The following is a 24,036-nucleotide window of genomic DNA, read 5'->3' as shown; positions in this document are numbered from 1 at the left end:
CATACGCTGTCAAAATATACAAATTGTTCTTTCCTCAGTGAAAAACAAAGTAATACTTAAATAGCAAGTGCACAACGTTATTTTCCTCTGTCTTTGGTCGCTTAGGTAGGGAAGGATACTACTGTTCGTTGACCCCGCTTTGACTTGCCTGATCTGCAGTTATCAGGACATAAAAACAAAACAAGTTAGCCAGCCAATGTGGAAATATGATAGTTAGTACCAATTAACTCGGTGGTTTTGCCTGCGTGGACGGGTTTCCTTCAATGTTCCGCATTGACTCATGCCTGCACGTTTAACTTTATTTGAACTTTGTAGCGGTGTCATTTCAAGCCTTAACGTTACTCAGTTTCCGTTATGTCAAGGCATATTATCACAAGAATCAGAATTATTTGTAGGATGGGTTTGAAATACACTTAGCTAGCTTCATATGAATTGGCAAGTTTGCTTGATACTAGCTACGTTGAAAAACCACTTAACTACAATTCTGTCAAATTGTCACATTTGACATACAGCGATTGATTTGGCGATAGCAATGACATCAAAGCGGTTTGATGAACAAAGAAAAATCCAATTGTGTGGTTCACTTGAGAGGGTTTTGACTAGGTTTATACAACTACGACCGGAATTACTTTTTTCGCTACAGTTAGGATAATTCACGCAGCAGGTTACTAGTAGGAGATGTGTGTCTGCACTAGTGTAGTACAGCATTACCTTATACGATTGTTATTGTACTCTCGTCTTACATATGAGACCCTCATCGCAACATCTGAACGTGTTTGTATCGAACTGTAAACAAGAAAGATTCAGTAGCGCCGTAGCCCAGCGGCTTAAAAAAGTTTGACCTATAGCCTAAAAGGTCGCCTGTTCGAATCGGACCGGGGTGGGGGAAATGTGAGGTCTGGCAACTGTAGGAACTGCTGGGTTCACTTCCTCCTCACAAACAAATCCGCCAACCCCTTGCTCTCCACCCAGGGTGCCTACACTGCAGCTTACCCTTGTGTTCTCTTCAAACTTCATGTCTGTATGAGGTGTCTGTCTGGCGTTATGAAGAAATGACAGCAGGAATACGTGGGTTGTTTCCTGTAACTCATGTCAAGTAAAGTTATATTGTGAAACGTACTGGCAGTTCAATTCTCTCTTAGAAGAAACCCTAGACAATCAGTATCCAGTGTGGTGCCGGTGGTGTGTGATGACAGGTTTCCCATGGCAGCCTGTAGAGTGTATGTGTCCTCAAGAAGGAGATCTGATTGATTAGACCAGGCTTTATTTATAATAGCATCATGCTTTAGTAGAGAAGTCCTGGAGAAATGGATGTTGGAGACTGCCTGATTCACAAGCTGCAGAAATCCATGTGTCTGCTGCAAGACTGCTGTTGATTTCCTCAGTTTTACTGAGGAAAGAACAATTGTATTATTTTTGACAAGCGTATCTACTGCAGGCTGGTCAGATATGACAATGTCAGCAGAGAACAGAAAGGAAGACTCTAGTCCTCTACCCAGAGCTATAGGGCAGTATTCTTTCCAGTAGTGTGTCATCAGTATTTTGGTTTTGACCAATCAGACAGCAGTCTTGAAGCAGGACACATGATCTGCAGCTTGTGAACTCAGGCCATCTCCAACAATCCCATTTCTCCAGGACTTCTCTACTAAAGCAGATGCTATTATGGAGGCTACAGGACTGTGTTTTTGGGACTGAGCCCTGTGATGGAAAGCCAAAGACTGATTTGGATTTCTGCTTTTACCCCAAGTAAATGGACAATTAAAGCCTTTGAATGTGAATTAGAGACATGAAACCAAGAAGTAGTTGGCCGTGGCGTTGAATTTCTCGAGTGCGTCTGTAGAACGGGTGTGAGAGATGGGAATCGAAACTAGAAACGACCGTTCATGGACTCTGGAAATAGACTCGCCCCTTATGCAACATGTACAATGGATGAAAATGGTGTCCAAAGTTCCGTTGGGTTTTTGTTAAAATGTCCAAAATCTCAGCTCTTAGTGCGGAAGCATAAAGCTCTTAGCCTTTTCGCCTGTTACTGTGCATGACTGGAAAGCCTGTTTCCAGGTTGACCATGGTGCTGACAGGAAGCGTCTTGAAGGGACCAGTGGGTTGGAGGAGAGGGTGAAGTGTGAGTACTGAGGCTACGCTTCAGACGGCCGACGAGGTCAAGGTACACACACGCACACACAGCGCACGCACGCACACACGCACACCAGAGAGAGAGAGAGGTTTCTGACGGTGCGTTTTCTCCTTCCCTAGAGTATGTTTAACTCTAACCGTCAGACGATCTTGGAGCGGACAGACATCCTGAAATGCTGAGTGGAAGTCCAGGAGGATTCCACCCTTCACATCATGACATCTGTTACTCTTACGATGGACCAGAGAGTCAGCGCGAACTTCACTCACTGCACCTAGCCAAAGAATTGTAAACCATTTTTACATGCTAACAGATGTCCGTTTTTAAAACATCAGTTTATTGTCTTTGCACCAATTTTCACCTTTACAAGTTTCTTCACCAGTGTACTTGTCTGAGTTCTAAATGTGTATATTGTCTCTACAGTGTACGGTGGACAGTGGTTTTCTCGAGTTCTCCAAAACAGTTGATCCCTCTGAAGACGCTCAACGCTGTGGCCTCGTGTACTGTCATGTACTTCCTGGTCCCCGCTACAGCAGAACTTCATGGTAAACATAAAAACACACAAACTGCAATACTAAGCTTGTTCTGAAACACTGCGCGGAAACTGTAGTTATCAATCTGATGTAGTAGTCTAGTCCCGACTGATGATAGTGATTCTTAAACTTTAATGGAGTGTTCGGACACATCTGGCCTACTGACTCGCTACTTCACCTACAGGGCAGGCAGGTGTGTGTCAGTTAGGCCAGTGTGTGTCATAGGCCAGGTGTGTGTCAGTAGGCCAGGTGTCTGTCAGTAGGCAGGTGTGGTGTGTCAGTAGCCAGTGTGTGTGTGTCAGTAGGGCCATGTGTGTGGTGTGTCAGCTAGACCAGGTGTGTCCACCTCGCCTACTGACCCACCTGGCCTATTGACACACCTGGCCTGCCTTGTAGGTAGAAGATAAGACGGTTCTCCACAACATCCCTACATGGGGGAGACGAGATTCTGGACCAAGACGGAACCTTCATAGAGGAAACTCATCAAGAACTACGACGGCAAAGTTCACGGAGACCGGGGTAAAGACAGCTGTTTATAATTATCACGTTTTGATGTGATGTGGTCATGTTTAATGACTGGTGGTGTGCTGTTTTCCAGAGTGCCTTCATTAATGATGAGATCTTTGTGGAGCTGTGGGCGGCCTGATCCCAGTCAGTGACAACGCAGGAGGATTTTGATGAGAAAAGAGCAGGAGTTGAAGATGGAAGCTGTGTTGAGGGGAAGGACCACATGGTTGAGGATCCCCCATGAAACCCCTGATCAACACTGAAAGTAAGGGCAGACTGCCTCTAACCAAGAAAATAGAAATTAGCCTTATCCCAAAACGATTCGCCTCTCCCCCTTTATCTCACCGTAGTTTGCCCTTCCCTAGTCTCTCAGGTCTTAATCTCTTTGCCTTAACCCTCCTGTGTCCTGTGTGGCTGACGCAGTGACTGTTTTTTAAAGAAGTGTTGTGTGTGTATCCCCTAATGTGTTCTCTGCTTTTAGGCCAGGCAGCAGGACAGTTCCAAGAAGTTTCCGTCTGATAAGATCTTGAGGCCTATTTCCTCCATGTTCCCTGATAAGGGCCCACAGAGGCAACTCAAAGAGAGTAAAGTACTCTCTGTGGTGGTTGTGTGTGTCAGTAGTTTGCATGTTTCTGTTTTTGTCTGTACTATATGAGGTGTGTGTGTTATCAGGTACAAGGAGCTGACAGAGCCCAGTGCCCGGTGCGGTGCCTCCAGAGTGTACTCCAACATGACGGTCCTAACGCTGCGCTCCGTTCAGAGAGAACAGAGTCTACACTCCTTCCACACCTGTTCTGCCGGCGCTGCTTCAAATACGATGCTTCCTGCACGTGAGTGTACGGACACGCTTTCTCTCTCCCATGTTAGACTGTTCTGCACTAACCCCTCTTTGACTTCCACTGTGACAACACTCATCTCCTCTCTGTCTCTCTCTCCAGCCTTCCATGCGACCGCCTAACACCTATAAGCGTAAAAACATGGAGAATCTGTTGGACAGTAAACCCTTGGTGACGGTGCTATATGTACCTGGTGCGCAAGTACACACAACACCAACCACACACACACACACACACCACACACACACACAGCACCAGAGAGCACCTCAGTTCTGATTGTTTTCTGTGGTGGTGTCTAGGATGGTTTGGTGAGGGAAGTACCCTGGACGGCATGGCAAACCGAGAGTCCAAGACTCCTTCCAAAAGCCCGTGATCGTCGCCGGGGACGCCCAGCGCAACACCGGCCCAGCACACCAACAGTCTCCACGGATACCAAAGACACGGACAGCGAGCAGGAGGGGAAAGATGATGATAAGAAGGACACCACCCAGCAGCTCAGGTAACCACACAACACACCCACACACACACACACACACACACAACACACAACACGAACACACACACACACACACACACACACACACACACACACACACACAACACACCACACACCACCACCACCACACGCCCACCAACACACCACACACCAACACTCACAGACAACACTACCATTACCGTGTGTGTACTCTAGAGGGCAACTCACGTGCCAGCCTTCAGAGAAAGTTGGAAGCTGACGTGTGGGACCCTACAGGTTGTGGTGATGGAGCCGCTAATGGAGGGCTTCACTCTTTAGGTTACTCATCGGAAACCTACTATGATACTACTGCCCTATAGCAACGACTCATAGAACCAAGACCTGCAGACAGTGTGTGTAATCTATCATCACACACCTATGCTGAAAGTAATTTTCTCTCTTTCACATTTCTACATTTACCCCCCCTTGAACTCAATAACGTTGTGGGCTAACTTGGCAGGTTGTATTATTGTCCTAGTAATGTGTGTCTCTAGGTCTACGAGTCTAAGAGAAAGAGTCTAGATCATCGCTCGTGCTCCGGCTTGAGGACGAAGACACGCCCACTCTCCAAGAAAGAAGGCCGGAAACACCACAGTAACACGACACAAACCGGCTGCTCGCGTGCCGCCTCTTGCGCTATCTGCAGTAAATTTAATTAGCCCCCCCACACCAAAACGCGATCCACGACACGCAGGTTAAAATACTCTCAAACAAATGACAGTTAAATTTGGGACAGGTCTAAAGCAATTAAACATGTATGGTAATTAGCTAGTTAGCTTGCCACTTTGCTAGCTAAAGTTTAATTTGTCGTATTTAGCTAGCTGCTGTTGCTAGCTAATTTGTTTTGGGACATAAACATTGAGTTGTTATTTTACCTGAAATGCACAAGGACGTCTACTCCGACAATTATCACACATAAAAACGGCCAACCGAATCGTTCTAGTATCTCCTCCTCCAGGCTTTTTCATCGTTAACTTTATATGGTGATTGGCATCTAAACTTTCATTATAGTTACACGACTACTGGAAAAAGTTCTCTTTTCAATCCACCCACGTGGGTATAACAATGAGGAATGCAAAAGGTGGGTACCTGCTTCTATAACCCAATGAGGAGATGGAGAGGCAGGACTTGCACTCGATCTGCGTCAGAAATAGAAGCCTGACTTTCATATCTTTAGCCCGCCAGAAGTCTGCATGCGCGCAATTATAATTGGTACAACATGGATTTCTTGAAATAATATATTTGAATGACGCCTCGCCGCACGGCGACGTGCCGGTCTGGTCAGCATGTAAGCCTCGCCCAAAATATAGACTGACTGCTTGATGGGTCACTAATGGTGCGAACTGAAGAAGGGTAAGGTCGGAGGATTCTGGTTGTCAACTTTCATGGAAAATACATACCCAACTTACTGGTGTGGTGTTTCAGGTTATGGGCCACTTACTGCAGGGAAAGATCCAGCTGAAGAAAGGTGACGATGGTCTCCATCTCTCTGAGCATTGGAACCTTCCACAATACTCTGTTAGCTGCGCGACCACACAAATCTTTGAAAGTGTTTGTGGTCAATGTGACGAGGTTTATGACTAATTCATTTTGTTGATTTTGTGCAAGTTGCTGACCTGTGCTTGGAACCCTTCCCCTTAGATGCTCGTCCAAACTCGACGTGTTAACCTACCAGCCATGTGACCACCCCCGCCAGCCTGTGACTCTCCTCCTGCCCCTGCGTCACCGCTCGTACCTTCTGTGAGAAATTCTGCCAAGTTTGCACTCAAGTTGTGAGGACATTTTTAAATACTTTATTTCCATACATATTACATGCAGATGAACCAGTTTCTGTACACACTCACTCTAACTGTTGTCTGTTGTAGGCTCAGAACCGTTTCCAGGATGCAGGTGTAGTAAGGCCCAGTGCAACACAAGCAAGTGTCCCGTGTTCACCTGGCGGTCAGGGAGTGTGACCCTGACCTGTGTCTGACCTGCGGTAGCCGCTGAACACTGGACAGACAAAGGACGTCTCCTGTAAAAAACTGCTCCATAAAAGGGAGCAAGAAGGTCTCACACACACACCACACACACAAACACACACACACACACACCACACACACACACACACACACACACACACACACACACAATAAAAAACTCCAGTATGCGATCGCATGTCAGCTGTACAGGACTTTCCTTTGTTTGGTTGTATCTGTTTGCTCACTATTTGCCCCCACCTTCAGCACCTGCTCCTAGCGCCGCTGGATGTCTGCAGGCTGGGGACTTCATCAAAGAGCCAGTTCCAGAAGAATGAGTTCATCTCTGAGTACTGTGGAGAGGTGAGGCTCAAACTTCTGTCTGGTGTGATGGCTTTTGCCTGCTTTGTATGTGATGCTACAAACCTGTGGAATAAAATTTTGCTGTTTGCTTGATTCCTGCTGTGTGTGTGTTTCTCTCTCGCCTTCCTTGTAGATAATCTCCAAGATGAGGGTGATCGCAGAGGAAGGTCTATGGACAAATACATGTGAGATTTAGTTCAAAGTCAACCTCAACATGGTAACCCACACACACAAAAGTATTGAGAATACTGTTTTGTTAAGTGGGAGGGCAAGCTAACCCCCCCCCCCCCTTCCCCAGACTTTGTAGTGGATGCTACTAGGAAGGGAAACAAGATTCGTTTCGGCCAACCATTCCGTTCATCCCAACTGCTATGCAAAAGGTCAGACAGCCCCTAAAACACTTTCATTAGTTGATTTTGTGTGAATGTTTCCCAAGGGTCAAGATGAGAAAGTATCCTACAGCAGTGTTTAAACCACCAGATGATATCAGCTGATCCAGCCAGTCTGGTGTATAGAACTTAATACGCCGGCAGATGGGACCAACAGACGTAACACTGATGCAGCCTTTGACTGATAAGACCTCTGTATTGTGCTGACAGTCTCCTCTCTCTGCAGTGATGATGGTGAATGGGGACCACAGGTAAGGGACTTCGCTAAGAGAAACCATCCAGACTGGAGAGGAGCTCTTCTTGACTACAGGTCAGTCTATCAGGTTACTAAACCAGCCAGTCTGCAGCCTGTGGCCGGGTACCAACAGTCGGTTACTAACCAGCCAGTCTGCAGCCTGGCGGCCGGGTCAACAGGGTTACTGAACAGCCAGTCTCTGCAGCCTGGCGGCCGGGTCAACCAGGGTTACTAGCCAGCCAGTCTGCAGCCTGGCGGCCGGGTCAACAGGGTTACTAACCAGCCAGTCTGCAGCCTGGCGGCCGGGTCAACAGGGTTACTAACCAGCCAGTCTGCAGCCTGGCGGCCGGGTCAACTAGGATCGTACTACTCAGCACGTGTCCATGTGAATACTCTGAGGAGGGTGTCGATTTCCCTCCCCGTTTGGTCTCAATGACTAACTCTTAAGGTACAGGGCCTCATTGACCTCTTGACTTTTTCCACATTTTGTTACGTTACGGCCTCATTTTAAAATTGATTAAATGTTTTTTTCCCTGCCTCATCAATCTACACACAATACTAAATAATGACAAGTCAAAAACAGGTTTTTAGAAAAGTTTGCAAATGTATTAAAAGCAAAAAACTGATATCTAATTTACATATGTATTCAGATCTTTTACTCAGTATTTTGTTGAAGCACCTCTTGGGTCTGATGCTACAAACTTGGCATACCTGTATTTGGGGAGTTTCTCCCATTCTTCTCTGCAGATCATCTCAAACTCTCAGTTTAGTTGGGGAGCAGCTCTGTACAGCTATTTTCAGGTCTCTCCAGAGATGTTTGATTGGGTTCAAGTCTAGGCTCTGGCTGGGCCACCCAAGGACATTCAGAAACTTGTCCTGAATTCACCCCTGCGTTGTCTTGGCTGTGTGCTTAGGGTTGTTGTCCTGTGGAAGGTGAACCTTCACCCCAGTCTGAGGTCCTGAGTGCTCTGGAGCAGGTTTTCATCAAGGATCTCTCTGTACTTGGCTCCGTTCATCTCTCCCTCGATCCTGACTAGTCTCCCAGTCCCTACTGCGAAAAACATCCCCACTGCATGATGCTGCCACCACCGTGCTTCACTGTAGAGATGATGCCAGGTTTCCTCCAGATGTGACGCTTGGCATTCAGGCCAAAGAGTTCAATCTTTGTTTCATCAGACCAGAGAATCTTGTTTCACATGGGCTGAGTCTAGGTGCTTTTTGGCAAACTCCAAGTGAGCTGTCATGTGACTTTTACTGAGGAGTGGCTTCCTTCGGGCCATTCTACCATAAATGCCTGTTTGGTGAAGTGTTGCAGAGATGGTTTCCTTTCTGGAAGGTTCTGTCAAAGCTCTGTCAAAGTGAACATCGGGTTCTTGGTCATCTCCCTGACCAAGGCCCTTCTTCACCAATTTGCTCAGTTTGGCCAGGGGGTCAGCTCTAGGAAGAGTCTTGGTTGTTCCAGACTTCTTTCATTTAAGAATGATGGAGGCCACTGTGTTTTTGGGGATCTTCAATGCTGCAGACATTTTTTGTCTAATCAATTGAATTTACCACAGATGGACTCCAATCAAGAGAAACATCTCAAGGATGATAAATGGGAGCAGGATGCACCTGAGCTCAATTTTGAGTCTCATAGCAAAGGGTCTGAATATTATTATTATTTTTTTTACATTTGCAGAAATGTCTAAACCTGTTTTTGCTGTGGCATTATGGGTGTGTGTGTGTGTGTCTGTGGATTGATGAGGGGGAAAAAGTATTTTTAATCAATTTTAGAATGATTAAAATTAATTATTTGGGTCTATGGACATGACTGTAGACCTCTGTCGCAGCGACATCATGAACATTCTGTCGTCCGACATCAAACGTGTCATCGTTATGAAGAAGTATAAACACAAAACGACAGTCTCTGCATGACCTCAGCAGCCTGGTGTTCCAAATAGCATACTTTCTCTATTTCAGGGGTATTTATCTCTTACCCTACAAGGTCCGGAACCTTCTGGGTTTCTGTTCTACCTGATAATTAATTGCACATACCTGGTCTCCTAGGTGGAAACCAGTCCCTTTATTAGTGGTCCAGAGTTGAGTTTGAACTGCAATAAACCCCTCAGTTTAAAATGAAATGACGTAAATGTCAATTTAGCAAGACAGGTGACTAAAAGCAACTTTTTAAACAATGTTTTGGTTCGTTGTTAGCTCGTTAATGACCCAAGTATAGCTGACAGGGCCTTAACTGCAGCCACTTTTTATTCATTGAGGAACATAAACCCACAACATTATTTACAAGGTAATGGCGAGCTTACAGAAAACGGCTTACGGTTGTGAGTGACTAAAGTAAAAGCAGGTAATGCTACTGCACTATTTCAGACCCACAGTCTCTGCACAGATGGATTTGGTCTTGTTGCTGTAGCAGCCCAGTAACCACGACAATGAATGTTGCAACAGTCGCAGAGACATTCACTTTCTTCATGCCTGTGAGACAAGGAAACTGACAGTCTTCAGACATTCCTCCGGATTATAAATGAAGTCTTTTAACCATCAACACTTGTCGCATTCTAATTGTCTACTGACATGACGTTAGAGTAACTGTAAACCCGGCTTTTATACGTACGCTTGCACTCACACGCTTTGTGGTTGGTTTGACATCTCTAGCTAACTGGTCATGTTTCTCTCTCAGGTACAGTCAGGCTGATGCTCTGAAGTACGTCGGCATCGAGCGGGAGTCAGAGATACCATGATCCCCTCTTCTACCTCTGGATCAACACAAAGCCCTTACACACCCACACACACACACACACACTCTTCAGGAAACCCAAACGACTCTTTGTCGGAATCCTGGGATGCTTCAAGAATTCTGGAAAGTCTCTTTTTCTCACTTTGAATAATTTTTCTACCAACAAATCTTCCCGTTCTCTGGGATTTGTGAGCCTCTTGGTAACTATGGTCACTAGAACGTCCTTCCTGTTTACAGCTAACAAACATTAACCGTTCTTAATAAATCCACTGACTGGTTCTCTTTAGCTCTGTGATACTTTTTTTTATACTTGAGGTCAATCCAAATGAATGCATACATTATTGACTCTGAAATCACAACTGGTTTTAAATCTTTTATTGGGACCAAAACTCTTTTTTTTAGGGCCTGGCATTAGCCCCTGACCACCAGCTAGACTAAATGTGGATTAAAAAGATCTCCGTGACTGGTGATTCCCCACTCCCTTATCCAGTGTCCAAACCTTGGTCTCAGACCCCACAGACACACACTGGAGTGCCAGAACACTGTTTTGGGACTATAGCCTGATATCGGAGGTCAAATTTTATTGGTCACATACACATGGTTAGCAGATGTTAATGCGAGTGTAGCGAAATGCTTGTGATTTCTAGTTCCGACCGTGCAGTAATATCTAACAAGTAATCTAACAATTCCACAACAACTACCTAATACACACATCTAAAGGGATGGAATAAGAATATGTACATATAAATATACGGATGAGAAATCAAAAGTCAAAATACTGCATAGTTTTCTAAGGACTCGAGACGACCATCTCTGTCGGCGCCATCTGAGCTTGGTGACAGTGAAAGGATGCGTGATGACCAGCAGAACATCTGGTTTATTCCAAAAATCATCTTCTGTCTGTTTCACTTGTTTCAATGTTTTGATGATGATGATGACCACCTGAGTGATGCTTGGATGCGGTCTCTGTTCTGGATGATGATGATGATGATGATGACCACCTGAGGGATGCTTGGATGCGGTCTCTGTTCTAGATGGTACTACTGCAAGGACAATGGCATGTTTTGTCACGTATTGAATCTTCATTGGCGTTTTGTAATCGCCCCCAGGTATCTACTCATGCCGTTCCTTGCATCTTGTTCGAACACTGAATAGTCACTTGATTAGAGCCCTTAAGTGCTGATTATTGATTGATGTATCCTCAATCTGAATCATGCATGATGAAGGTTCCATGTTTGTAGTCTGGGGAGACTCCCAGCTACTGTAATATAGTGACGCCTGCTGCTAGTGAATACTGCAGATTTGAAGCAATACGACCAGCCTTGAATCACGGACTGCTCCTGTCTCCTGTTTTTACAACTAACTTATTGTGTCAACTTTACCGGCAGCTGGGAGGGCTCTGTAAAGGCCTACGAACAGATATCAATGACTGACGGTTGTGTTTAGTGGATGGGTGAAGTCAGGAAATTCTTTTGTTTTAAGTAGTTTGTTGCTCATGTTAGGACAGGGCAGGGGAACTCTGGGAGATGCATTGATCCAATGATTCACAGATTGCTCAGACACAAACCTGGTTGCCCAGGTCTAAATCAGTCTGACTGGAAAACCAGCAGACACAGCAGCTCCCGAAGATTAGTGTCAGACGGAAGAGAGACATCCTACTCCCTCGTTGTTTCTGGTTCATATACAGTCAATGAACTAAGTAGACCAGACCCAGTCGCTATCCCTTTGGTGTCTATGGGGGAGACACCCCTTAAATAGACCGCAACTGTGACCATTTTCTTCAATGGTAAACAGCCTGAGTAAGACATTTATCCACCATCTTGGCTAGTATCCCACCGATCTGTTAGATGTATACTCCCTGAAGTATACATGGCTGGCGTCCAGTGGGATTAAACATTCTAGAATGTTCAGATAGAAATACAGGCCTACTATATAGAAGAGCCATGCTTCTCTGTCATATAGAATAGTGAAACTGCTCTACACAAGACATTTCTAACGTTCCCTCCTGAACGTAGCCCTGGTTTCCTCCAGTTGTCTCTCCAGGACCACTCTTCTGTCTGACTACCAAGGTGCTGATTTTTACTGTTTACATGGAGTATTGTTCAAAGTTATGCTTAATAAAATAAGAGCAAATAAAAGGTGTCAATTGTTCTTTGAGCCGCCAATGTCTTGTTCTCACAGGCTGCGTTTTATACAGGCAGCCCAATTCAGATTTATTGGTCTTTTGACTAATCAGATCTGATGTGATTGTTCAAAAGACCAAATAGTGAGACAAAAAAGATCAGAATTGGGCTGCCTATGTAAACGCATCAAACTATGCAGCAGTGGCATCAGTCCAGTTGGTCCGGTCTCAAACAAACTACAGGGGCTTCTCCATTCCTCTCCTCCCAGTGTCTCCTCTGACTGGGGTTTCTCCAAGTTGCCAGACAGCTGAGCATTATCACTTTTAAATGGATTACCAACATATTAAAATAATGATTGACATTTTTATTAATGTTATTTTGATTTATTTGTTCATACTACTTCATCCTTCCATAAGATATAGTCCCGACACAAATCTAGGGTTTCTACCCAAGCCGGCTGTTTGTTCGTTCTATTGGTTCGGTTGCCAGAGACGCGACCCAGTCATTTTGTTCTGTATCTGGACGCGACCCAGTCATTCCTTCTAAATGTTCCATTGCCATACTGGCTGGCAACGTTCTTCTCCCTTTCTCGCAAGCTAGCCAACTACGTCTAACTTAGTCAGGTTAAACTTCAAAAAGAATATATACGACTGGGTCGCTTCCGTAGATGCAGAGCAAAACAACTGATGGACTGGTGTCGCGTCTCTGGCAAACGAACCAATAGAACGAACGATCAGCCGGCTTGGGTAGCAACCCTAGATTTGTGTCGGGACTATATCTTGTGGAAGGATGAAATATTATGAATAAATTAATCAAAATAAATGTTTTTAATGAAAATATGGCAATCATTCAAATATGTTTTTAACCCATTGTATAAAAATAATATTGCCCTGGAATCTGGTGTTGGGAGGATATATTGGCACGGTTTGCCAGCCATGGACTTCCTCTCGGGCCTAACAACACCCGTGCCAATATATCCTCCAAACACCAGCTTATCCCGGGCATTATCGCTTAAGTGTGTTACCTTGATGACAGGGACTCTGCGTTTGAAGTGAGAGGTTGAGGACTTCAGCCAGTAGCTGCTGGTGTTTCAGAACCTTCCTCATCTTTATTATTCTCCCTATGGGGCGGCAGGTAGCCTAGTGGTTAGAGCGTTGGGCCAGTAACCGAGAGGTTGCTAGATCGAATCCCCGAACTGATAAGGTAAAAATCTGTCGTTCTGCCCCTGAACAAGGCAGTTAACCCACTGTTCCCCAGTAGGCAGTCATTGTAAATAAGAATTTGTTCTTAACTGACTTGCCTAGTTAAATAAAATAAAAATGTACAGACACATTCAGTACACAAAGAAATGTGATTTTTCAGTATGCAACACATCTTTATGGGGAGTTTGTGGTCCTCCTCGATGTTCTTGTGTGTGGTCTCCTGTTCAGACTTCATAGGAACGTTAATGTTCACACGCCGCTTCTTACTGGAGATAAGAACAACACATAGGATTACATTTTACATCCATGCTTTGACAGACAGCGAGAGAAAGATAGATGAAGGGAGAGAGAGAGGAGATAAAGAGAGCAGTTGACAGGCACACAGAAAGATAAATGGAGGGAGGAAGAGAAGGAGATAAAGGTAGACAGTGGGGGACTTCTTGTATCCCAGGAAGACTGATCAGGGTTTCTGGTTTGAACTCCACCTCGTCTACAATGGGATTGGCATCCTCCAGGACCACCCCACAAACACACCCCTCAAACTTCTCAGAGTAGGAGTGCTGTTTGCCATTGAAGTCCAGAGCCCTCTAGTTTATTCCTTCTTACAGCCTCTACGTGGCGCTGTCTGCTGTTATTCCTCCTTACAGCCTCTAGGTGGCGCTGTCTTCTGTTATTCCTCCTTACAGCCTCTAGGTGGTACTGTCTGCTGTTATTCCTCCTTACAGCCTCTACTAGGTGGTGCTGTCTGCTGTTATTCCTCCTTACAGCCTCAACCACTTCACCACCACTGCAACTAGGGATGGGTACTCAACAACAACAACAACAAATTGGGAGGTATATATATATTTTTATGTGCACATTTATCTATATACCAATAGTGCGTAACAATGCCTAATTTATCATAACCATTACAGATGACAAATCCTAATTGCCCCATATACAGTGCCTTCAGAAAGTATTCACAGCCCTTGACTTTTTCAACATTTTGTTGTGTTAGACGGAATTTAAAACAAAGACCAGGGAGGTTTTCCAATTCCTCGCAAAGGATACCTATTTGTAGGGTAATAGATATTGGATATCCCTTTGAGCATGGTGAAGTTATTAATTACACTTTGGATGGTGTATCAATACACCCAGTCACTATAAAGATACAGGCGTCCTTCCTAACTCAGTTGCCGGAGAGGAAGGAAACCACTCAGGGATTTCACCATGAGGCCAATGGTGACTTTAAAACAGCTACAAAGTTTAATGGCTGTGGTAGGAGAAAACTGAGGATGGATCAACAACATTGTAGTTACTCCACAATACTAACCTAAATGATAGAGTGAAAAGTCGAAAGTCGAATATTCCAAAACACACGTCCTGTTTGCAACAAGTCACAAACGTAACACTGCAAAAAAATGTGGCAAAGAAATTAACTTTTTGTCCTGAATACAAAAGCGTTCGAGTTGGGGCAAATCTAACCCAACACATAACTTCATACTTTCAAGTATTGTGGTGGCTGCATCATGTTATGGGTATGCTTGTAATCGTTAGGACTGGGGAATTTTTGGGGATAAAAAATAAACGGAATGGAGCTAAGCACAGGCAAAATCCAAGAGGAAAACCTGGTTCAGTCTGCTTTCCACCAGATACTGGGAAAGGAATTCACCTTTCAGCAGGACAATAACCTATTGGAGTTGCTGGAGTTGCTTACCAAGAATACAGTGAATGTTTCTGAGTAGCCTAGTTATAGTTTTGACTTATCAGCTTGAAAATCTATGGCTGTCTACCAATGAACAGATGCTGTGGCTACATAACAGGATGACAGGATCCCTGAAGATGTCATAGCACACAGGACAGCAGAGATCTTCTCTCCTTTGGGAGACACGATCTGGAAGCCATTTTCTCTCACACTCCCTCCTCCAGAATTGCTTCTGGAGGCAACAGGTCACTTCCAAGACTCACTCTTGTTTGGTTAGCAGGATCTGAAGGTCACAGTTTAGGAGGAATATTATTTTGTTCTGTTTTAATTCTGAATCTGGCTGTTTATAATGAGATGAAGTCCTGCTTTAAATACTTTTTAGATGGAACAGGTAAATAATCACCTGGTCCTGAGAGAGCTGAGTTTTACAGTGTTGTGCAGTATATTACCTTGGGCAGGTGAATGTCCGGATGACAATGTGAATGAGGGGTTGAACTTTCAGTCAACTAGAACCCTGCGTATTGTGGTACTGTTCTCCTCAGTGTTCTTAACCAGGGCTGCTCAATTCTGGTCCTGGAGGGCCCAAACACTTCTGTTTTGGGTTTCTACCAGGTAGAATAGCGCTCACCTGGTGTTCCAGGTCTAAGTTAGTCCCTTAATAGAAGGACAGGATGAAAACCAGAAGTGTTCTGGCCCTCCAGGACTGACATCGAACAGCCCTGTTCTGAACCTAGCCAGGTCCCACATCTGTGTGTTCTTGTCAAGTCATTGGTATGACAGCACACACACAGCCTGGCACTCTGGCTGTTCTTAAACCTCACACTGAGAAAATTCACGTTTTTGTCCAATTTTATTATAGAGAATTACTGGTAATAACAAGACATACAACAGGCCTTACAAATCATTTACAATACACAGGGCGGATAGAATACTTCACGTTTAGTTTGACAGCTCCTTCTCTCAGACGGTCGGCCTGCTCTGCTGAGGTTCAAAGCCTACAGGGCTGGTCAGGCTGTCTTCTAACAGGTCAAACCACCTAGAGCTGTGCAACTGCCAGGACACTTCATACATACCTAGTCCTCACTGACCAGGCATCGGTCAGCTCACCTACCTACAGTATGAACACTCTGTACCCTTCCCACTGACCAATGGGCAGGTAGCAGCACCAAGTACCTGGGTTGGTTGTTCTAAAGGAATCAACACCTCTCTCTGAGACAACCCACCACTAGATTGCTTTCTTTTTCATGGTTCTTTGAGCCAGATAGGAATCGTTATAATTATTATTCCGCTCTGTCTGGCATCCTCCAGAGACAGAAGCCTCTAATGGCTAAGCTTCCCAAATAATGTTACAATGAATATACAGTGAAGTGTGACTGACTGTCAAGTAGATTTTTAAGATGAGCAGAAACATCACATGAAGGGGAAGGGCAGTGGTAGTGCACTGTGACAAGGTTGATCAAGAACAAGGGGTTTACACTCATAGAGGTCAATTACCTTTAACATTCTATACATTTCACTGTCAAACAACAATTTCTGTTCATTGTAAAATAAAATGGAGTTGATTTGTAAGATGATTTTTGACCTATAAACATGTATTGACACACGTATCATCATCAATAAATGCTGTTGCACTAGACAGAGATTCTAACTATGCTGTACGTTTACAGAGGCCTTCGCTGGTACGATTCTCAGAGGGGAGAGCTTGCAGTAACTACCCAAGTACGGAAAGACTCTCTCAGTGAAAGTGTGTGTAATAGTGTGTAAACATGTGTTCTCATCAGGGTCAGAGAATGACAGCGCTCCTCTGTCCCAGTCCAGCTGCACTCTGATCCTCTTGGGTTTCTTTGCCACAGGGAGGACACTGGTTGATTCTGGTGGGGAAAATGCACCGTATTTACCTTTGAAGTGCCAGAATCGCCAGTGTCCAGTATTAACTGCTCCCTTCCTCTGGACAGACTTTTCCATCACACCCAGTGACCAGAATGTATTGTTCCCAACCTCAACGTCCCAGCTGTGTGTCCCTGAGTTAAAGCCCTCAGAACCCAAGACCCATGCATAGTAATCAAACCTCTCTGGGTTATCAGGGAGCTGCTGTTTCTCATTTGTGCATTTCACAATGGTCAGATTCTCAGATAGGACGAGACCTGGGTGGGCAGTGTTAGGGTCCAGAGTGACAGGACCTGAGTGCAAAGAGCAGATTTACTAGATTAGAACTGTGGGTGATTTCTAGTTGATGCTGTTTAAAAAAATATATATATTTTTGGATGCCTGGAAGAACAAGTCAAATGTATAATAGTTGTGTACCACTGTCAATGATACTGGTTACTTGCACTGCACAGTTGACGGTCAGGCAGATAAATGCATTTTAGTATAATCATAAATTGATATTTATTTACTGTATTTCACAATCCCCTGCATCGCCTCCCAGACTCTGAACTGCAGGTTTCCCAGGTGTTTGGCCACGTCTATCAGCGCTCCTGAGACCAGCTGTGGATCCGGCAGTGTGCACTGGGTTCTGGAAGAACGTTCAGGAGTCAGTGTTGCTGTAGGGTTGGGTTCAGAACCACAGAGAAGAGAGAGACAGCAGACAGATCACTTACCTTACCACTGTGGCCTTATAGTTCTGAAAAAACAGAAGACAAGATTAAATGAAACAATCAATCAATATTAACCAGTCAACCGATACACATACCAACACATCATGTCAACTTAGAGAGCGCAGCGCTGACCTGTAGGAATGAGATGTCTTCAGCTCTCAGCTCCTTCTCTAAGGCTCTGATTGTGTCTGAAAGTGATGATATCTCTCCGCTCATCTCCTCAATCTTCTCCTTCATCACCTGACTCTTCTGCTCCTCTTCCTCCCTCAGAACAGCTATCCTCACCTCCTCTTCCTCTCGTAGAAACTGATGGAGCTTCTCAAATTCCTTTCTAATCCGTATCTCTGTGCTCTGGGCCTTGCTCTGGAGACAGTGAGAGGAAAGGCATTACATTATTTAAATGTTCCTTTCTAATCCGTATCTCTGTGCTCTGGGCCTTGCTCTGGAGACAGTGAGAGGAAAGGCATTACATTATTTAAATGTTCCTTTCTAATCCGTATCTCTGTGCTCTGGGCCTTGCTCTGGAGACAGTGAGAGGAAAGGCATTACATTATTTAAATGTTCATTTTCACAGTTTACCCACAAAATACTTTGAGTAAAATCCATACAATTCTATGTTCTCTTACAACTCAGCATCCTCACCTTAATGTGTTTTACTGTTTGGTTACAGGTTTGTTTAACTTTATTAAAGACCTCCAGCTTCTCCTGTAAGGGCTTCAGGAAAGTCTGGAGTTCCTCCTGGAATGAGAAATTGTTTTATTGAAGAGAATTTGTACTTTGTTGTTTCATTACAGAGTTGATCTACATGGAGGGAAGGGGAATGGACTGTTCCCCTCTGTGTACAAGCCAGGTTATGTGAGTATAGTAGTTAGGTGTCACATCATATGTGTGTGGTTAGATGTTTGTACTCTTCAATCCGGATAGATCTGTTTTTACAGGAAGTAGGAAATTATTTGCATCAATATTCTCCAGAATATTGAGAAAAATACTTGGAAAATATATATTTGACACTGGTTTCACACACAGCAGTACTGCCATAAACACAACAACACATTGATACTAACTGTATATTATATTTGATATATGATTGATATGTACTGTATTTTAAATTCACCTGTTTATGCTACTGTACCTTTTGATACTGTGCAGCTTCGTCTATGGGGCAGCAGTTGTGGTTTTTATGTTTTCTGGAGGTCTGACACACCACACAGATGGGCTGTTTATCGTCCAGACAGAAGAGCTTGAGTTTCTCGTTGTGCAGATTGCAGCGCTCCTCAGACTCCCCTGAATCTCTCTGCCTCCTCTCCTGTAAGAATGCCTCACACAGGTTCTTTAAGACCAGGTTACAGGGAGGATTGCCTTTTGATCTGCTTCTCTTCCTGCACACTGGACATTCCTGAGATCGCCTCTGTTTCCAGTATTGCTGCAGACAGGCTTTACAGACGCTGTGACTACACGACAGGACCACAGGATCCTTGAAGATTTCATGGCAAAAAGGACAGGAGAGATCCTCCTCAGGAGAAGCTGATCTGGAAGCCATTCTGTTTTTGAGACACTCCCTCCTCTGGAATGACTTAGAGAGAATCTCAATGTCATACTCCTCGCATCTTCTCTCCCGCCTTCTCAAAACCCATTGGAGGAGAAAGTTAGGGGGGCGGGACCTCTGGCTTTCTCATCCAATGGGTTTTGAGAAGGAGGCAAGGAGGGAGGACACGAGGAGTATGACATTAAGATTCACCCTCTGCCTAGTACCAAAGTTAACTTTCAAGGCTTTAGAAACGAAACTGTGATTCAGCCAGCAGCAGCTTGAGGTCAGTGTTTGGCTAGTAATCCTTGCTGTGTAAAGGCAGTCTCTAGTCACTGGGAGTAACTGAGCTTGTTCCTTTTATTCCAAAGGGGTGGAGCTTTCTGAGACCAGGAAACTTATTTGGCATGGCAGTGCACGCGTTCTTATAATACCTCAGTGAGCGCACGTAGAGAAATCAGGAAGCATAGGGGCTAGGAGGGGGGGGGGGGTGGCTAAGAGGTTGGGCTAGACGGTCTGAGAGATACAGCTACCCTCACCCAGGGACAAGCCCCACCACACTGTCCCTTCTCTGACAACAGCTGAACATGAGGAAAAAGGAAGCAATTTTGCAAGCAGCTAAAGGACAAGCTCACAATTTCAATCAATGTTTATCACCATTTATTACTATTTGCAGACTATTGGCAATCAAGGCCTTTATAAACCAATTTATCTGTAGGCCTATACAAAATAATAATATGCAGGCCTATGCAATTTAACCTTTATTTAACTAGGTAAGTCAGTTAAGAACAAATTCTTATTTACAATGACGGCCTACCCCGGTCAAACCCTAACCCAGACGACGCTGGGCCAATTGTGCGCCGCCCTATGGGACTCCCAATCACAGCCGGATATGATACAGCCTGGATTCGAACCAGGGACTGTAGTGACGCCTCTTGCACTGAGATGCTGTGCCTTAGACAGCTGCCCCACTCGGGAGCGGTTAGGAACCTTGGGTAGGGACTAATCAGTGATGTAATGAGTATGCAACACAAACCATAGTAATATGAATCTCCCCGTAGCTGCGCAGGCAGTGGAGATGTAACATGACTGAGCTTTTCCACTGTTACAGAGGCCTTGAATGGTAAGATCCTCAGAGGGTGGAGTTTACAGCAATTGTCTGAAAAAACTATCAGTGAAAGTGTGTGTGAACGTCTGTATGTGCTGTTATGAGGGTCAGAGAAGGACAGCTTTCCTTTGATCCTCGGAAGTTTATACGCTACTGTCAGGTCTACTGTCAGGTCCACTGTCAGGTCCACTGTCAGGTCTACTGTCAGGTCTACTGTCAGGTCTACTGTCAGGTCTACTGTCAGGTCCACTGTCAGGTCTACTGTCAGGTCTACTGTCAGGTCCACTGTCAGGTCCACTGTCAGGTCTACTGTCAGGTCTACTGTCGGGTCAAAGGTCAGGTTCCGTGTCTACTGTCAGGTCTACTGTCAGGTCAACTGTCAAGTACTGTGTCTACTGTCAGGTCAACTGTCAAGTACTGTGTCTACTGTCAGGTCAAAGGTCAGGTCAAAGGTCAGGTCCACTGTCAGATCTACTGTCAGGTCAAAGGTCAGGTCCACTGTCAGACCTACTGTCAGGTCAAAGGTCAGGTTCCAGGTCTACTGTCAGGTCTACTGTCAGGTCAACTGTCAGGTACTGTGTCTACTGTCAGGTACCGTGTCTACTGTCAGGTCCACTGTCAGGTACCGTGTCTACTGTCAGGCCTACAGTCAGGTCTACAGTCAGGTCTACAGTCAGGTACCGTGTCTACTGTCAGGTCTACTGTCAGGTCTACTGTTAGGTCTACAGTCAGGTCTACAGTCAGGTCTACGTCATTTTCTACAGTCAAGGTCTACTGTTAGGTTCTACTGTCAGGTCTACAGTCAGGTCTACTGTCAGGTCTACTGTCAGGTCTACTGTTAGGTCTACAGTCAGGTCTACTGTCAGGTCTACAGTCAGGTCTACTGTTAGGTCTACAATCAGGTCTACTGTTAGGTCAATGGTCAGGTCAAGGGCTCTGGTGGAGACTGTGCTGTGTATTTATCATCAAACTGTTTCAGTCACCAGTATCCACTCCTAACCAGTGGTGTGTATTCATGGATGCCCAGGGATGCTAGCCTTCCCAAAATAATTGACCAATATAAAAATGATAAAACATAAAATAAATGATCTTTCGTCTCTCTGTGTTTCATCATTTTCCTTCAATTCACAATAGTCTGAATGTATCTCACATGAGAAAGCCTCCGAGTGAAACAGCGCCCATCTGTCTCTAAGTGTAGGCCATCGATCTGATGATGTCTGTTCCAAACCACTATGACATTGATGCCGCCCGTAGCATTGAAGGCAAGGGAAGCCAGCGAGCATCTGGCCTCCCTTGACAAAAAAGTATACAAAATTAGCCAATCAGCTTTGAGCTAAACTGAGCGAGCTCAACTGTGAATGGTCCTGGTGCACCAAAAAGAAAGTGTCAAGGGAAAGCAGCTTGGATTTGGCGTCACTCCTATCAAATCCCATTGAGAGCATATGTCATTGACAGAAAAACTTGAATTGTTGCATTGTTGTGTTGTTGTCCTCCGCTGGCTAGCTAGCTAAAATTGTCCCTTTCCTAAGTTAGCCATGGATGGAGATAGGCATTTGGACTTGTGGTTTTACTCAATTCTCCGTACTGACCAATGATTATAAAGGCGATTCTGATCCAACCATTAATTCATACATTGTTGTGCCCCTGGCCTGAGACGATGGATGTTCAATATGTAGCTAGATGTAGTCGGCTAATGTTAACTAGCTACTGTTGCCCATGAATGGAAGTTAGGCTAGCAAGCAAGCATGTTAGCCAGGTAGCCTAGGACAACAAAAAATAAAAGAGTGTACTGTATGACAGTCATAGACCGTTTCTCAACATGAAAGAGAGGAGGATGGCATTGGCGTTTCTCTACAAATAGGGTGAGTCAACATGGTTTACTATTTGCACGAATGCACACAGATATCAGAACCATGGACAGCCACATCATATTTAGCTTACGTTGATTGGACTAAATCATTTTTTGGTATCTTTTAGTTATCACTGTATTAGACTAAGCAGAGGTGATTTGATGATGTTGAAATGTTGAAGTTAAAATGGTGCTGGAATAGTGGAGGCAGCTCCTGTAGCTCTCTGTGGTTCTAAATCAATAGTTGTTTAGTGGTCCGAAAATGTTAGAAACATGAACTTGCTTGACCATGCTGTAGGTCATGTAACTGTTTGTTACATTCAATAATTCACTGGACAGAGTTTGCTGTCCGGTTTTGTGGTTGAATTTATTCTGCCACTGTGTCTTCTTATTGTCTCGGCCTTTAGACCTATATATCATGGTGTCAAGACATATGAATTAACAGTTTATAGAGCAAACAACACAAGTATCACAACAAATAGGTTGTAATATGGCGTTTGGGGGGAGGGGCTTGGCTTCCCCAGGGATTTTAATGGACCGCTACTGCTCCTAACTGCTTCCTTCCTCTGGACCGACTCTTGTATAACATCCAGTGACCATTCATAACTGTCCCCTACCTCAACATCCAAGTGGTGAGTCCCTGAGTTAAGCCCTCAGTCCAGGAGCCATACATATCTTTTAAACCTCTCTGTTTAGACAGTAAGCTGCTGTTGCTCTTCACTGCGTCTCACACTCATCAGATCCTCAGACACAATGAGACGCGGGTGGGCGGTGTTTGGCTCAAGAATCACAGGAGCTGAACAGAGAAAACTAGACACAATACAAATATCTGTGATTTTAGACTATACTGGTTCCCTGTATACTGTATTGCAATATTTATATTTAATCAAAATAAAATGTGATTGATTGATTGAATTAATACTCATTGTATTTCCCAACCACCTGCATCTTCTCCCAGACTGTGAACTGCAGGTTGCCCAGGTGTTTGCAGTGGTGGAAAAAGCACCCAATTGTCATACTTAAGTAAAAGTAAATACTACTTGAGTAAAAGTAAAATACTACTTAATTAAGTTAAAGTAAAATTTTAGTAAAAGTCTGAAAGTATTTGCTGAAGCAAACCAGACTGCATCATTTTCTTGATTTATGTTATTTATAGATAGCCAGGGGCACACTTAACCACTCAGACATCATTTACAAACGAGGCATTTGTGTTTAGTGAGTCCACCAGATCAGAGTCAGTAGGTAATACCAGGGATGTTCTCTGTGTGAATTTGACTTTTTTCTTGTCCTGCTAAGCCTTTGAAATGTAACGAGTACTTTTGGGTGCCAGGGCAAATGCATGGAGTAAAAAGTACATTATTTTCGTTAGGAATGTAGTCAGACCCCCTGCAGGGTCGCAAAACAATCGGATGCATCCGGTTTTCAGGGGAAATGGAAAGAGAGCCTGTGATACCACTTCCTCTTTTGGATGTTGACAAGGTGACACTCCATCTTAACTCCTCCTCCACATTTACTGGATTGGTTGAACAGTGCAGAAGAGAACCTCCCCCAACAGTTTTTTTTGTATCTTCTACGCCTGCTACATTTGGTTAGGTTCAGAGTGAAAGAGAAGAGAGAGAGAGGAGGCAGGTCACTTAACTTTCCCTCAAGGCCTTAAAGTAATTACCAGACTGATTACAGCTGCAGTGAACCGTTCATCTAAGCTCGGGGGACCAGGCGGCTCAGAGGCTATTAAAGTTCTGCAGAGGAAC

The 24,036-nt window shown here is 44.5% G+C and overlaps 1 protein-coding gene, 1 long non-coding RNA gene and 2 pseudogenes across 5 annotated transcripts; 3 read left to right on the top strand and 1 right to left on the bottom strand.

Moving 5' to 3' along the window:
* The window catches only part of LOC111958329 (histone-lysine N-methyltransferase EZH2-like), a 14,823-nt pseudogene extending 7,287 nt beyond the window's left edge, over window positions 1-7,536 (top strand).
* Window positions 2,066-6,510, top strand: LOC139023633 (histone-lysine N-methyltransferase EZH2-like; annotated as a pseudogene).
* An 8,501-nt stretch (window positions 7,537-16,037) lies between the features above and the next one.
* Window positions 16,038-19,408, bottom strand: LOC111958283 (zinc-binding protein A33-like). The gene is made up of 6 exons (XM_023979514.2): window positions 18,936-19,408; window positions 18,446-18,541; window positions 17,936-18,166; window positions 17,807-17,829; window positions 17,603-17,721; window positions 16,038-17,386 (listed from the first exon to the last, which is right to left on the bottom strand). Exons 1-6 carry the CDS (start codon window positions 19,341-19,343, stop codon window positions 16,851-16,853), a joined length of 1,413 nt encoding a protein of 470 aa, XP_023835282.1. The 5' UTR covers window positions 19,344-19,408; the 3' UTR covers window positions 16,038-16,850.
* Window positions 19,313-21,524, top strand: LOC139023643 (uncharacterized). 4 transcript variants are annotated; one of them, XR_011474795.1, is made up of 3 exons: window positions 19,313-20,850; window positions 21,047-21,180; window positions 21,243-21,524. It is a non-coding gene; the product is annotated as an uncharacterized lncRNA (long non-coding RNA). The 4 variants fall into 4 exon arrangements; XR_011474792.1 differs by having other exon boundaries at window positions 21,231-21,524; XR_011474793.1 differs by having other exon boundaries at window positions 19,313-21,008; window positions 21,231-21,524.
* Window positions 21,525-24,036: the final 2,512 nt, after the last annotated feature.

This window comes from Salvelinus sp. IW2-2015, linkage group LG34 (assembly GCF_002910315.2).
Source record: "Salvelinus sp. IW2-2015 linkage group LG34, ASM291031v2, whole genome shotgun sequence".
NCBI lineage: Eukaryota > Metazoa > Chordata > Actinopteri > Salmoniformes > Salmonidae > Salvelinus > Salvelinus sp. IW2-2015.
This window is presented reverse-complemented; position numbering and strand designations above follow the sequence as displayed.

What these genes read in the sequence shown, in the direction of transcription:
- LOC111958283 (XM_023979514.2), bottom strand. Translation starts at nt 19,343, where the DNA reads ATGGCTTCCAGATCAGCTTCTCCTGAGGAGGATCTCTCCTGTCCTTTT. An exon ending in AAGACATCTCATTCCTACAG is followed by an intron (nt 17,830 to 17,935) that starts GTCAGCGCTGCG and finishes CTGTTTTTTCAG; the next exon opens with AACTATAAGGCCACAGTGGT. An exon ending in GCAGGGGATTGTGAAATACA is followed by an intron (nt 17,387 to 17,602) that starts GTAAATAAATAT and finishes CTTTGCACTCAG; the next exon opens with GTCCTGTCACTCTGGACCCT.